The sequence below is a fragment of the Propithecus coquereli genome, unplaced genomic scaffold (genome assembly GCF_000956105.1).
Source record: "Propithecus coquereli isolate 6110/MARCELLA unplaced genomic scaffold, Pcoq_1.0 Scaffold27, whole genome shotgun sequence".
In the NCBI taxonomy this organism is placed as follows: Eukaryota; Metazoa; Chordata; class Mammalia; order Primates; family Indriidae; genus Propithecus; species Propithecus coquereli.
The window spans coordinates 851,173-864,293 of NW_012148285.1; the positions used below are offsets into that span (position 1 = coordinate 851,173).

Below are 13,121 nucleotides of genomic sequence, written 5' to 3' on the forward strand. Positions count from 1 at the left end.
TCCCAGAGAGCTAGGATTACAGGCGTGAGCCACCGCGCCCGGCCAAAAACTCTTAATACACTCACTTAACCTAGCTTTTTTTTTTTTTTTTTTTAAAGAAAAGTTAACCAGTATTTCTATCTTATCCCTGAATGTCACGGGTTCTTAACCCTTCCAAGTCCCACGTGGGTGTTGTCTGCCTCCCAGGTGCGAATCATTAATCACAAATTATTTTCTTACAGAAGAAGTGCGGATTTGCATCCTACCGTGCCTGATTCTTTCTTGTTGGAGGAAAGTCTATGCTCGATGCCTGAGCACAAGTTACTTTGCCACACTCTGCTCTCGCTGGAGCGCACCTTTAATTGTGCTTTGAGTCTTACACATTGAATTACTCCCGCATTCTTGCAAGATGGTTTTACTGGATATGCAAACGTCAGTTATTTTCCCTAAAACTTTGAAGGTGTTTCTGCGTGGTGTCCTGGCATCCTGTCCTGCTGAGAGCAGTCACACTGCGACTTGCAGTCTTTGTAAGTTCTCTGTCTTTTCTTTTTGGTAATGACTTTTTAGGATTCTTTTGACTTCTGATGTGTCTACATGTGAATTTTTAAAACTTTATCCTGCTTAGTGCTTGCTTTTTTCCTTTCGTGTTGGGAAAAGCAGTCACGATCTCGCCAAACATCCCCTTCTGACCACTCCCGCTCCCGGGGCTCTCTCAGGTTCACCACTGCCACCCCCCAAGCTTGCTTCCCCGCTGTCTTCTGCTGTTATGGCCTGGGGCAACTCACCCTGTGTAGCTTTGCTTATTTTGAACACAAATATTGGGGTATTTATCTCAACTTTCCATTTCTCAGATTCCTAGCTGGTTCTTTTTCATAACCTCCTGGTGGTGTGACACAGTTGAGAACTGGAGCCGGAGGCCAGTGTGGCCGCTGTAGCCGGGTCGTCGTGGGCGAGTCTCCCACGCTGGCTGTGCCGCAGGTTCCCGTTCTGTGGAAGGGCAGCGACAGCTCCGGTGGCACAGCGCAGGATGAGGGCTGACGAGTGACCCGTGTGAGGAACCCGGAGCGGTGCTTGTCACAGCAGCTGCTGCTGGAGTGTGGCCTGGTGGTGTGACGGCCCTTGCCTCTTCATGAAGAGTAGTTGTTCTCAGTGTCCTTCCTGAGATGCCCCGTGTCCCAGGTTGCGCCGCCGCTCTGTGGGGCTGGTCTTGCTCAGGAACCTTGTAATCCTCCACAAAGGGCAGCGGCGTGAGGGTCCCCCTGGTGTGGAGGGACGGCAGGTGACCTCTACCCGGCCGGACGGAGGATCGCCTAGCGGGCCCCAGCACAGCCACCACCCAGGGGACACCGCTTAAGTGCCACTGTCCAACGCGGCCATGCCGCTCTGGCCCGGCTGCTCTGCAGGCCACTGGCTTTGTCCCTTCATCACCACAGTGACCCTTTCTGCTTTAGAAAAACATCTCTGTTTTTTCTTATCCAGGGACGTTCTCTTTGCCTTGTTTGAATGTGGCTGTGTGTTTAGGACCTTTTTTCTGTTTGTTTGAAGCAGAAAGGGGGGGTTTCAGTATACTAGATCCAAATAACTGAGCATAAATTACTTTGCCACGGTGTTTCAGAGATGCCCTCTCCCCGCCCACTTCTAAATATGGCTTCCGGTGTACTCAGGAGGCAAGAGAAGCTCAGGACACCAGCTAGGTGCAGTATTGCAAAATAAATTTATTTGAAGATAAACTGTCTTATAAAAGGCCAGAGGCAATTTGAGATCCCAGATTCAGCTTGTCTCATAAAAAGATTCAACTTCAAGTAGCACAATTTCGTGTCTGCTTTTAATCCTGAACATTCTTGAATCACGAAACAGCCAACTGTTTACACAACACATGTGACACTGGACTCCAGCACCAGCGGAGCCACAACTTTCAGGTCTGTGGCTGCAGGTGCCGCAGCCTTCCGCTTCCAGAGGGCCCAGAGCAGGCCGCTGTGGCCTCTGGCTTTGACGGCAGGGACAGGTCTCCGCACCCCAGCCCTTCCCTCCCCTGGCGCCTTCCAAAAGCAGGAGAATATAAACCAAGACCACTCCTGACGCAGGGGATGGAACTTTGCGTGACAGCGTGCTGACAGGCAGGGTGGACCTTCCTAGCGACTCTCTGGTGGGCCTGGCCACCCGAGAGGATGAGCAAGCGGCCTCACCAGGGCCTTACCTGGCCACATGGCAGCCAGGAGGAAGGAAGGAGAAAGGATGCTCACGGGTGTGACGGCTCCTGCCCTCACTGGTGGGGGCTACGCGATGATCCTGGCAATGGCTTGCAGGGAGGGGAAGTCATCGTCCCGGGCAGCGTGCAGTGCCTGGTGGCTGCTGATGTCGCCATGAGCAAGGACCTGCTGGCAGGTGGGGCACACGCAGCAATCCAGGCCTGCCGGCCGGGTGTCAGTCTGCCATGCGCTCTTCTTATTCTTCCTGGACTTGGCGCCGGGAGGCTTCTCCCGGCTGTGGAAGTTGGCATGCGCAGACAGCAGCTCCTGCTGCTTGGCCGTGTCGGGCAGCAGCACCAGCAGCTCGTTAAAGATCTTCTGGAAGTTCTCCCCGAGCAGGTCCCGGCAACTCTTGTAGTACTGGGCAGCAGAGATCATGCCCTGCCACGTGGAGAGCCAGACTCAGTCACTCCCGCCCCAGGCCTGGCCCTGGACAGATGGGCCAGCCACCCGCACCCCGGGCCCCTGACCTGTCTGAACTCCCCCGAGTGGCTCTTGAACTCGCTGAAGCGGGCCTCGTCGCTCTGCAGGAAGTCCCTGATGGACTGGATGAGCTGCAGGTTCCTCTCCCGGAAGTTCTCGGGGACCAGGTAGGTCCGTGGCATGGACGGCAGCCTGGGCCTGGGGGTCAGGACAGGAAGAGGAGGAGGTGGAGGCATCAGCCTTTAGGGTGGCCCAAGGGGAGGGCACCTTTCCCCCAGCCCCCAGTGGCACGGGCCAGGTAGCCCACCTGCACTTACGCTTTCGTGGTGATGGTGGTGGGGCTGGGGACGCAGGCCGGGTGGGGGCTGGGCAGGAGGCCAGAGAAGCCGGGGGGTGGCTTGCTGACGGGGGGCACCAACCCTGGCGGGGGTGGGGGTGCTGTGCCCTTCAGGAGCACCACAGCGTTGAAGCCTGCAGGGGTGGCAGGACAAGGCCTGGAACGTGGCTCTCACTGGCCAAGCTTCCTGCAGGCTGCCCAGCCCCCCAGTCAGGCTCTGCCCACCGCCACTTCCCCACAGAGCAGCCCAGGGCCAGCACCCACGCCGCCCTCCTGGCACACCCTGCCTACGTTAACTCACGCCCGCAGCCCTACAAGGTGCTACAACCTCCTGTTTCACGGAGAGAAAAGGGACACAGAGCAGCCTGCGGCCAGGTGGGTCGCAGATGGCCGTTCCTGCATCCTGACGTGCCGCAGCTGGTAGAGGCCGCTGGGAGCCAGGGCCCAGGCTTCCCGCACCTCGCGCCTGCGGGCTTTGGCCTCGCTCCACTACCCCCGTCCCACCCCAGACGTCTGAGGAACAAGCCTGAGCCCAGCGGACGCACCTGGGGGAGGAGGCATCCGGGGTGGGCAGGGGCCGCCGAGTGCTGGGAAGTCTTCCTGGGGTGTGGGGCAAGGGAGGGGCCCCAGGGGCCTTGGGAGCCCAGGGGGTTCCTTGGGGGCATTCCGTGCCGAGGCTGGGCCCTCTGCGTGTCCGTTGATGATAGCAACTGGCCCTTCGCCTCTGCTGGTGGGAGCTTCGGGGGCCTGTTCAGCCCCAAGGGGTTTTACAGGGCAGCTGGAGGGCAGTGGCTGGGGTAACGTGGCACTGGGCTTTTCGGTGCCCACCTTCTTCTTTCTGCTGACCTTGGAGGTCTGGGCAGACGCCGGCCCCAATGGGGAGGAGGCAGAGACTGTGGAACGTGCGCTCCGCAGCTCCTGCACACCCTCCTCCTCCTCCATGGGGGGTGGGCCACCCCTCTTGCCCCTGCTCCCCTTCCCAGCCTTCCTGGTGGGCTGGCTGCCCCCACTGGCAGCCTGGGCCGCTGGGGTGGGCTGTGCCACCTTCTTGCTGCAGCTGCTGTTCCAGGCAGAGATGAGGCTGGTGGGGGCAGTGCTGGGCTTGGATGCTGAGGACACCAGGGCAGGAAAGTCCTCCTCCTGGAAGGTGTTCCTGCCCCTGCCTCTGGCAGGAACAGGGTACACCAGTGCCAGCCCCACAGGGCCCGGGGCTGCCACTGTGGAGAAGGAGGAAGTGGAGGCGGAGAGGCTGGGGAAGTCTTCGTCCTTGAGCTTGGGGGTGGACGGCGGGAGGGCACTAAGTCCAGGAAGGAAGAGCTGGTCAGTGGCTCACCAGGCCTCAGCCTGCTCCACACTCGCCCACCCACCACCTGCAGGTGCCCAGCACCCTGCCGAGCCCCCGACACACCTCAGGGGGGCAGCCCCTGTCACTGGGCCCATCGCTGGGAAGGTCTCTTGGCCTATAGGACCGTTTGTTGAGATTTCCTTGGCACCTACGAGAAATGGAAGGACCCAGGTCAGGGGCAGGGACAGGCCCTCAGGGGGATCAGGGAGCATGAAGATGCCCCCCACTGCCCAGCAGAGGCCCTGACGGTCCCGGGCACCAAGCTCCTCACGAGCTGGCCTCCTGCCCCCCAGCCGGGGCAGGGCCGGCTCACCTGGGCCTTCGCCCTGAGCCCGGGCCACACGCCGAGGAACACGGGGCTCCTCAGGCCCCCTAGCAGCTGCCTCCTCCTTCTTGGGCCTGCTGACCTCCTCCCGGTCCTCGCTCCTTCGCGTCTCCTCCTGTTGCTGTGCGGCCACCGAGGCCCGGACAGCAGCTGCCACTTCTCGGTCCTCTTCTTCCCTGGGGCAGGGAGACTGGCCTTCAGGCTGGGCAAGGCGCAGGGCCACAGCCTCAGACGGGCAGAGCCTGGGCCTAGTGCTTGGGGTACAGTTGGGACCCAGCATGTACCTGCCGGCCAGCACTTCCCAGCACACCTGCACCGCCCTCCCAAGTGATACAAACCCTTTCGCCCACCCCAAACCATAGGCCGTGGCTAAAACTAAAGGAAAGAGGAAGAAACTCCTCCCCACAGAGGACACTAAGCAGACCCCACTGCCACACTCAGGACCCCAAAGCTCTGGCCAAGTCCCCCGCCCCCGTGCTATGTCCAGCTCCACTGCTGGCCAGGTGGTGCTGGGAGAAGGTCAACAGCACACAAATCCTCCCACCTCTTATACCTCCAGCTTCCTCGGCGGCTCTGCTGGGCTCCGCGCGTGCCAGCCCGGCTCGCACGGCTGTACCTGTCCACCTCCTCATAGTCCTCGCCTCCGACCACCCCTGCAGCCAACAGACAGCCTGTCACTGCCCTTGGCCCTGGGATGGCAGCAGGAGTGACCAAGGCCAATGCTCAGGCTTGGATAGCAGAGGCTCCCCAGCCCCCATGGCACATGAGCCTGGGGGTGGGCACAGACCTCTATGACCTGGGTGCCCAGTCACAGCAGCCGCTTAGTCACAGCCTCCGGACCCAGGGGAGAGCCCCGGGGCCCCCAGACCAGCAGATCAGAGCACCGCAGAGGACGTGTTCCCGCACGCTCACTGCGCTGCTGATGCTCACGGCTCGTCCATGGCTGAGGAGGTGGTGGCTCCGTGGCTCCACGGTGTCCCCTCATCGTCAGCTGCCACTGAGCCAGGGCAGCTGATTCCAGACCCAGGTCCGAGGCCTCCAGAGCTCTGGCCGTGCGGACCCCGCCCCCCAGGGTGCCCAGGCCAGGCTGGGGCCCACGAGCACCCTGCTCACCCTCGTTCCGGCGTGAGTGCCGAGGCGCGTAGCTGAACTGCAGGTCGATCTGGCGGTTCTGGCGGGCCTCGGCGCGGCTCCGGCTGTGGCAGGCCGTCTTGTGAGCCTTGAGGTCGATCTCGGTGCGGAAGGCGTGGGTGAACTGCTCCGTGCTGCAGCGGCCCTCCTCACACAGGAAGTGCTTCTCCCGGAAGTGCTCTCGCAGGTACGCGTAGTCGCTGGCGCGGGACAGGGTGTTAGCAGGAGCCCAGCCAGCGCCACCGCTTGGCCGGGGCCCCGGGGGAGGGCCACCTTGGCGCCCCCACCTACCTGTAGTAGTCCTGGGCCCCGTCTGCGTCGCAGAAGTGGCAGAAGTAGTGGTCGCGGCGCAGGTGCTTGAGCAGCTCGTCGTTGTCTAGGTAGCGCTCGTCACAAAACTTGCAGAGGGGGTGCCCACGGTGCGACGTGTCGTCAGGGTCCCCCTGCATGCGGTGGCGAGCCAGGTCCTTGCGCGAGTACCACTTGCGCTCGTACGTGAAGATCTGCAGGGTAAGGGGGGCTGGGCACAGGGTGGGGCATCCCAGCCTCCCGCCTCTTCCCACGGGCCAGCGCAGAGCAGCGAGCAGGGCAGGCCCTGGACGGCACCAGCTCTGGCCCAGAGCCCCGGGCTCCAAGAGCCTGGTGGGCCCCTCAGCCACAGGAAGCTGCCCCTGCCCAGGCCGTGTGCCGCACGACACTGGGAGACCGGCCTGAAGCCGCTCCGAGCCGCCCAGGATCAGGGGCAGCGTGGACGAGCCCCGCATGGCCGTGCGGCTCCAGCGCCCCCACCGCTGCTCTCCTGGGGTCCCCAGGGCGCACCTGCAGGTGTTGGAGGCACAGCCGGCAGCAGAAGAGCTCGTGCTGCTTCCGCATGTGCTGCTCCAGGTCCCCGAAGAGGCTGAAGGGTGGCAGCTCGGGGCACCGTGGGCACTCATGCTGCAGCAGCTGCCTGGGGAGACACCGGGAGCCACCCACTGTCCCTGGATGTTCAGTGTCACCACGTGGGGCAGGGCCACCCACCAGGCCCTCAGGCCTGTAACCAGGGCAGGACGTGAGCACGGCCATGAGGAAGGTCGGTCTGAGACCCAGGAGATGATGGCTGAGCCCAAACAGGGGCCTGGGTCAGAAGCTCTGCCTCTAGCCCTGAGCCAGCGAGCTCAAGAAAATGGGGACCACCCCCATGACAACTGTGCCCTTGTTGGGTTTTTAGACCACAGGCTAAAGCCTGACTCACAGGAGCTCACGTGCCCCTCACAGAGCCCCAGACAGCGGACACTGTTCCCACGCTGCAGTGCCTTCCCTGAGCGCACCTGCCATCTCTACTGCCACCCCAGGGGGAGCACCCTGGTCACAGGAGGGGAGCTTGCCGACGTCGCACAGCTGGTCCGTGGAGGCTGAGGCAGGTACCTGGCCCCGAGGTCAGGCGCACCACGCGCCCCGTCCCCGCCACAAAAGCCACACAGATGCTCGGACTCCAGGCCTGAGGATTCCTCTCACCTGTACAAGGCAAACACTTTTCCGTCTGCAAAGTAGATGTCGTACTTTTTCTCGTGCTGCAGCTGGTGGATGGGGATCGTGGCGAAGGCAGGAAGCTTCTTCCCAAAGACCACCTGGAACCGAGAGTGGGGGTGGTAAGCGGGGCCACAGAGGGACCCCCCTCCCCCGAGTACATAGCTGAGGCTCAGAGGAAGGGGACGTCCTCAGAGGCCTCGGCGGGCAGTGGCCAGGGGCACCCAGTCCTCCCTTCCTCACCCGCAACCCACCTGCCCGGGGTTGCCACGCAGAGGACGGAGACGAAATACCCGGCCTCTCCACTAGGCGGCCAGACGAGTCCCAAAGTGGCCGCGGCCTGGCCCCAGCCCCACCCTGTGGTCGAGGGGAGAGACGCACACACTCCAAGCGCCTCTGAGGGAGTCAGGAAGGCCGCCAGCCACGACGCATCAGGCCACCGTGCGTCAAGGCCTGGCCACCCTTGTCCAGCGCCCCCTCCTCTGCGTTTCCATGACACCACCACAGGACTGGCGTCTTGAGCCGACTACCTCGCCGCTCCCTGCCTGTCATCGGGACTGTCTGGGGCGCCGCGGAGACGACTGGAGACGACTGGATGCTACTCGGTGGGGCTGGCACGGGAACCCGCAGCCGGGGCCCATTTCTCAGGGGCCTCCAGCACCTGTCGAAGCCTGGCTGCCCAAAGACCCCTCTCCTGTCCCTTCCTGCAAGGGCGGGGGCAAGGCCTGCTCTGCCCCTCTGCAGACCCCTGTCCCCGGCAGGCTCAGGCTCCCACTCCTCCCGCCTGGGGCTCCCTCACCCTGCAGCACCCCCTTCTCTCCACGAAACCCCTCTGGTGAGGACCCCCTTGGTACCATCACACCCCTCCGGGATCAAGCCCACCCGTGGCTGTCTTCTCTCCACCGCTTCCCACTCAGCCACTGCCCCTCAGCCTGGCCCTGGTCATGGCTGCAGCTCCGAGGCCTCCCCAGCACATCCAGGGCATGTCCTCACCTTGGGAAAGGGCAGACCAAGGTCATCTCTGTTTGGCCTTAACCAAAGAGAACATTTGGGACCAGGACTGCCATGAACTTGGGAGAGTGAGCCCCACATGTGCTCGGGGTGCTGGGTGGCCACGCTCTGTCCCCAGCAGCAGAGTAATTAAAGCTGGTTCCCCTTTTAACAGGGTCCTGGGGAGAGCAAGGAGAGCTCGGCCCCTACTTCTGCCACCACACGCTTGGGGAGGGCTGGGAGACCCGCGGCTACCCCTCCAAAAGAGCAGTGGCCCAGCAGACCTCTTTCGCCCTCTCTGTCATGTCAGGCGAGGCGGGGCGGGATGGATCTGGCCACCTGTCTCTGTGTCCCTGCCACGTGCTGAGCCCAGGTGGGCGCCTCATCCCCTCCCACAACAGTCTTCAAGTGGGAGGCGCAGCTCCGTCCCCCAGGCCCCATCGATCACAGAGGCTGCCAGTCCCTGTGGGCTGTACCACCCCTGTCCCTGGCTTTCTTCCTTCCCGGCAGCTCCCCCCAGGCCCGGACGTGGGGAATGTCCCTGGCCTTGTGCTGGGCTCTTCTCATGGGACCTGCCCTCGTGGGGGAGCTTGCGCTCAGCCCTGCCTCCCAACCTCCCAGCCCAGGCGCAGCAGGTGCGCAGGGCCCCGGGGAGCAGACTTCGGGACTCACAGGCACGAACAGCCACGCCCCCACTGCAGCTTCCCTGAGGCACCGCGCGCGGGGGATCCAGGAGCCCCAGCGTCTGCCTGCAAGGCGGCCAGAAGAGCAGCGCAAGGGAACTCCCTGAGGCTGCCAAAAAGCATCCAAGCCCGACAGACTCAGCAGATGAACGACTTCCTCCCCAGAGGAAACGTGTGCCAGGGGTGCCCCCGTCACCGCCTCCCGCCTCGGCGCTGGGTGGCGTCTCTCTGGGCTGCGTGGAGACAGGCCGGGACTTGGCCGCAGTGAGGAGCTTCATCTCCTCCCAGGCTGTGGGGGCCTCCAAGGCACCCCTAACCTGTGTCTCCTTAGAGTGCCACCTGTGTGGGTGCAGTGCCAGGCCATGCTGAGGGCACTGGACACTTGTCTGTCCTTGCCACCCTGCGCCTCCTGGCACCCAATTCCCCAACCCCCAAGCAATGCCCTCACGCTGCAAGCCCATAAGAAACCCGTGGGACAGCACTGGTGGGACAGGTGGACTCAGAGTCAGGACAGCCTCTCTGAAGGGGCCAGGAAGCAGCTGGGGCAGAGAGGTGGGAAGGCGGGCAGAGCGGCCGGGATGAGGCAGCGTCAGGGAGGGCCAACAGTGCCCAGCAGGAAGGACCCAGAGCAAGAGGAACAAGGGCATCAGGGGTGTGTGCCAGGAAGCCAGGCCTGCTGCACTATGCCAAGGGTGCTGCTCGTGCCATCGAGGCAACAGGACCAAGAGGGCAAGCAGTGGGCACAAGGCAGGGGTGTCAGGGTGCCCACTGAGCCGAGTCTGGATGTGGGGTCCGTCTGCACAGTGGGTGGGGCAAGCACCCTGATCGCATGGAGGGCCCAAGGGTGTTCTTCCCTCCCGAGCAGTCTGGTAGGGGTGGCCTAGGCTGGTACACCTGAGCCAGCTGGGAGACGGGGAAGGGGGGCCTTCGGTCAGCTCATGGAAGGACAGGAGTCACAGGGAGAGGCTCAGGAAAGAACTGCCCCAGGCAACACAGGGTCAGGCTGGGGTTTGCTTGAGAGAGGGCAGCAGGCTTGGAGCCACAGGGCTGGGCATGGAGAGTGATCACTGCTGGTGGGGACCCTGAGGAGGAAGAAAAGTGACAGGAGACCACGACTGACCCCCCAGACCTGAGGAGCGACGGCAGGACAGCAGTGTAACCCAGTGTGGCCAGCGTCCTCACCCACAGAGGGTGAGGGCAGACAAGTGGCTAGACAAGGCTGAGCACGAGGGCATGGCAGCCAGGGCTGGCAGGGATCCACCAGCAAGACCCTGCCTCCCCGGTGACACTCCAGTGAGGCCAGGCTGGGGACAGGGGAATGTGGGGGCCAGTGAGAGAGTGCTGGCCTGGGGCTACAGATGGAAGGAGGCAGGGAGACAACAGCTCTAGATCACCTGCTGGGAGGGGCCACGGTCTGAGGACAGAAGGACGGGCCAGACCCGGACACTGGAGGGGCTGCCCTGGGTGGCAAACGACTGAGGGGAAGGGGCACGCTCGGTGAGCCCCGGGACAGTCGGGCCGTCCCCGAGGAGAGTGAAGTTGGTGGGAAGAGAGGCCTGTGCAGGGACAGGAGCCCCACATGGCCCCTCGGGACAGCTGTGAGTGTCTGCCTGGGGCCCTGTGGTGCGCAGGGATCGAGTGCCAAGTGGTGCCAGCAATGAACACCCGCAAGAGTGAGCTGATGGTGAGGCCGGCCCAGGCCTGGGAAAGGGTGCGGGGGGTTCATCTAGAGAGCCCAGATGGGGACAGGAGCAGGGAAAATCGTACAGAGTGGGCCAGGAGCACAGTGTGACAGTGAAGGGGCATTAACAGTAGAAAAACATGACCTGAATCAGCAGGTCCAGCCTCCTGACCTGGGCCCCGGGGTAACCATGGGCTGGCTGTCGGTGTTCCCCCCCAACGATGGCCTGCCTGTGAGGTGGCCTGCAGCCGCTCAGACTCCTGAAGCACCAGGGAGCAGGAGGAGGTGGAGAGCAAGACAGAAAACGGCCCGTGAGAAAGTCGTGTCCAGAGAAGGGACAGAACCCAGAGGTCTTGCTCAGCTGTGCCCACCAAGACCAGTGCAGCCGCCGCCGCCTCTCTTTAGACAGGGGCACCTGCTGGGCAGTCCAGGCTGACCTAGCTCCTCGCCTGACCAGCAGCTGCAGGACCAGGCCGAGTCTGCTCGACCAGTCCCCGCCCGGGGCCTCCACGGGGAAGGTCTCAGTCAAGGTGTATGGAGTTAAGCAGCAAACGAAGCCTGTGCAACACAGCATCTCGCACACCTTCCTCCCATCTTCACAGAGACACAGTCCCACGAGGGAGGGCAGGGCAGACGTAAATTCCTGGCACGAGACAGCAGTGCAGGGGAAAGGCAGGGCCAGGGTGAAGCTGCAAGTTCCAAAGTGGGAGGAAAACGAGGGGAGAGGAGAGGAGGGCATCAAGCTGAGCTGGGCGGCATTTTCTCACTAAACAGCAAACTTCCTAGGACCCCCTCCTGCTGCCCAGCAATGTGGGGCAGCCCCAGAGGAAGACCAGGCTCAGCCAGGGGCACTAGTGCCAAACCACACCCCAGCAGGAGCCTGCTGACAGCTCATGTCAACAGCCCCTTGCCACAGAGCTCTTGGAAGCTGTGGGGCCTGCAAGGAGGGAGAGGGCAGACGCTGGCTATAGCAACCATGTGTGGTGTTCACTTATTTCCTGCATGATACCTATAGCCAGGGCCAGAACCTCACAAGTAAAGACCTCCATAGCACCTTCCTTCCTGGAAGGAAGCTACAGGTGTGCTGGGAAACCTGGCTGTTGGAGAGTTACGTCATGCTGTGCAAGACTGGCTAGCAAGGCAGGCTCTGGCAAAGCTGGGAGGCGCCCTCTGAGCAAGCCACAAGCCGAAGGCTTCCCTCACTGTTCCTGCACCCCAGCTCTCTCCTGGGTCTGGGCCTACCTCCTTCCGCCGCAACAGACAGCATCTCCAAGAGTCTTCTTCCAACAGAGCACAGGTAGATACCCACAAAATGATCAGAAGATTTTACAGCGTCTCTTTGGCTCCTTTAACCCAAATGTCTACTTTTCAAAAAAAGAAAGAACCTATTCCTCAACACTGCTCTCTCGGCGTCACTTCTAGGAAGAGCAGAATCAAATTCCCTAACAGATGTCACCAGCAGAAGCCTTCTGTGAACCAGGGGAATTTTACAATCCTGGAAGCAAAGAGATCTCTAAGCGCAGCAAACCAAGAGATCTCCAGCTAGGTGCTCGTAGCCAGCAGCTGCCACTGCGGAGAGGGTGGGGGAACCTCCATGGCGCCTTCTGACCCCCAGCACTTCCAAGTCTGGACAGAGAAACGTCTCACACTCACTCTGGAGTTGAGCGCCAAAGTTGGAACCGGCAAGGAAGAGGACAACTTCCTAACACTTTTATCCCTTCCCGCCAAGAACCTGCAGACCTTCCCCCCTAGTGGGGAGGTCCGAGTGTCATCGCCACTCAACACATGGAAACGCCAGTCTCGGAAGGAATTCGGCCCTCTTCCTCCAGGACAGACCGCCTCTCGCCTTGTTCTCTCCAGCCGAAAGGAGACCTCTACAGAATGAACTCCGAAGACGAGATCAGAGTTCTCGATCTGATCAGGGCCCTTCCTGTGGCCCAGCAGGAACTCCCGGGGCACAGGGGGGGGAACTCCCCAGGCTCTGTCCCCACAGACAGCTGTCCTCCGCCCAGCTTGGCCGCATCCTGCCTCGCCGTCCGGACGCACCGCGGCCGGACCCCGCCCCAGCTGGCCCGACCGGGCCTCTCCCGGGGGAGCCGGCGCCGCCAGGCCCGTGGCCCGACAGCGGGAAGGCAAAGTCCCCTTCCGGCAGCCGGGCGCCCCGTCCTGCCGCGCCCCCCGCGCCGCCCCCGGCGTCCCGGACGCACCTGGCGCAGCTCCTCCCGGCACACGGCGCAGTAACGCTGCTCGCATAGCACCCGCATCTTGGTGGAGCAGCGGTAGCACACCGGGTGGTCGCAGCGGCCCAGCGCCGTGGCCTCCAGGTCGCCGCAGCACAGCACGCAGCTCCCGCCGCCCCGCTCGGGCGCCGCCGCCGCCTCCAGCGCCGCGCGCCGCCCCTCGGCGCCCGCCGCCGCCGCCGCCGCCATGGTCCCGGCTCCGGCCCCCTCCCGGCCGGCGCGGCGCGGC

The 13,121-nt window shown here is 62.9% G+C and overlaps 1 protein-coding gene across 2 annotated transcripts; it reads right to left on the reverse strand.

Annotated features, from left to right (window-relative positions):
- Positions 1-1,678: 1,678 nt before the first annotated feature.
- ZNF598 (zinc finger protein 598) lies at positions 1,679-13,121 on the reverse strand. 2 transcript variants are annotated; one of them, XM_012647640.1, is made up of 12 exons: positions 12,860-13,121; positions 7,287-7,399; positions 6,609-6,738; positions 6,081-6,292; positions 5,772-5,989; positions 5,212-5,311; positions 4,647-4,834; positions 4,397-4,481; positions 3,534-4,285; positions 2,969-3,122; positions 2,699-2,849; positions 1,679-2,609 (listed from the first exon to the last, which is right to left on the reverse strand). In XM_012647640.1, the coding sequence occupies exons 1-12, from the start codon at positions 13,079-13,081 to the stop codon at positions 2,256-2,258; spliced, it is 2,679 nt and encodes an 892-aa protein (XP_012503094.1). In that variant the 5' UTR covers positions 13,082-13,121; the 3' UTR covers positions 1,679-2,255. The 2 variants fall into 2 exon arrangements, with proteins under 2 accessions (XP_012503094.1, XP_012503093.1); XM_012647639.1 differs by having other exon boundaries at positions 5,203-5,311.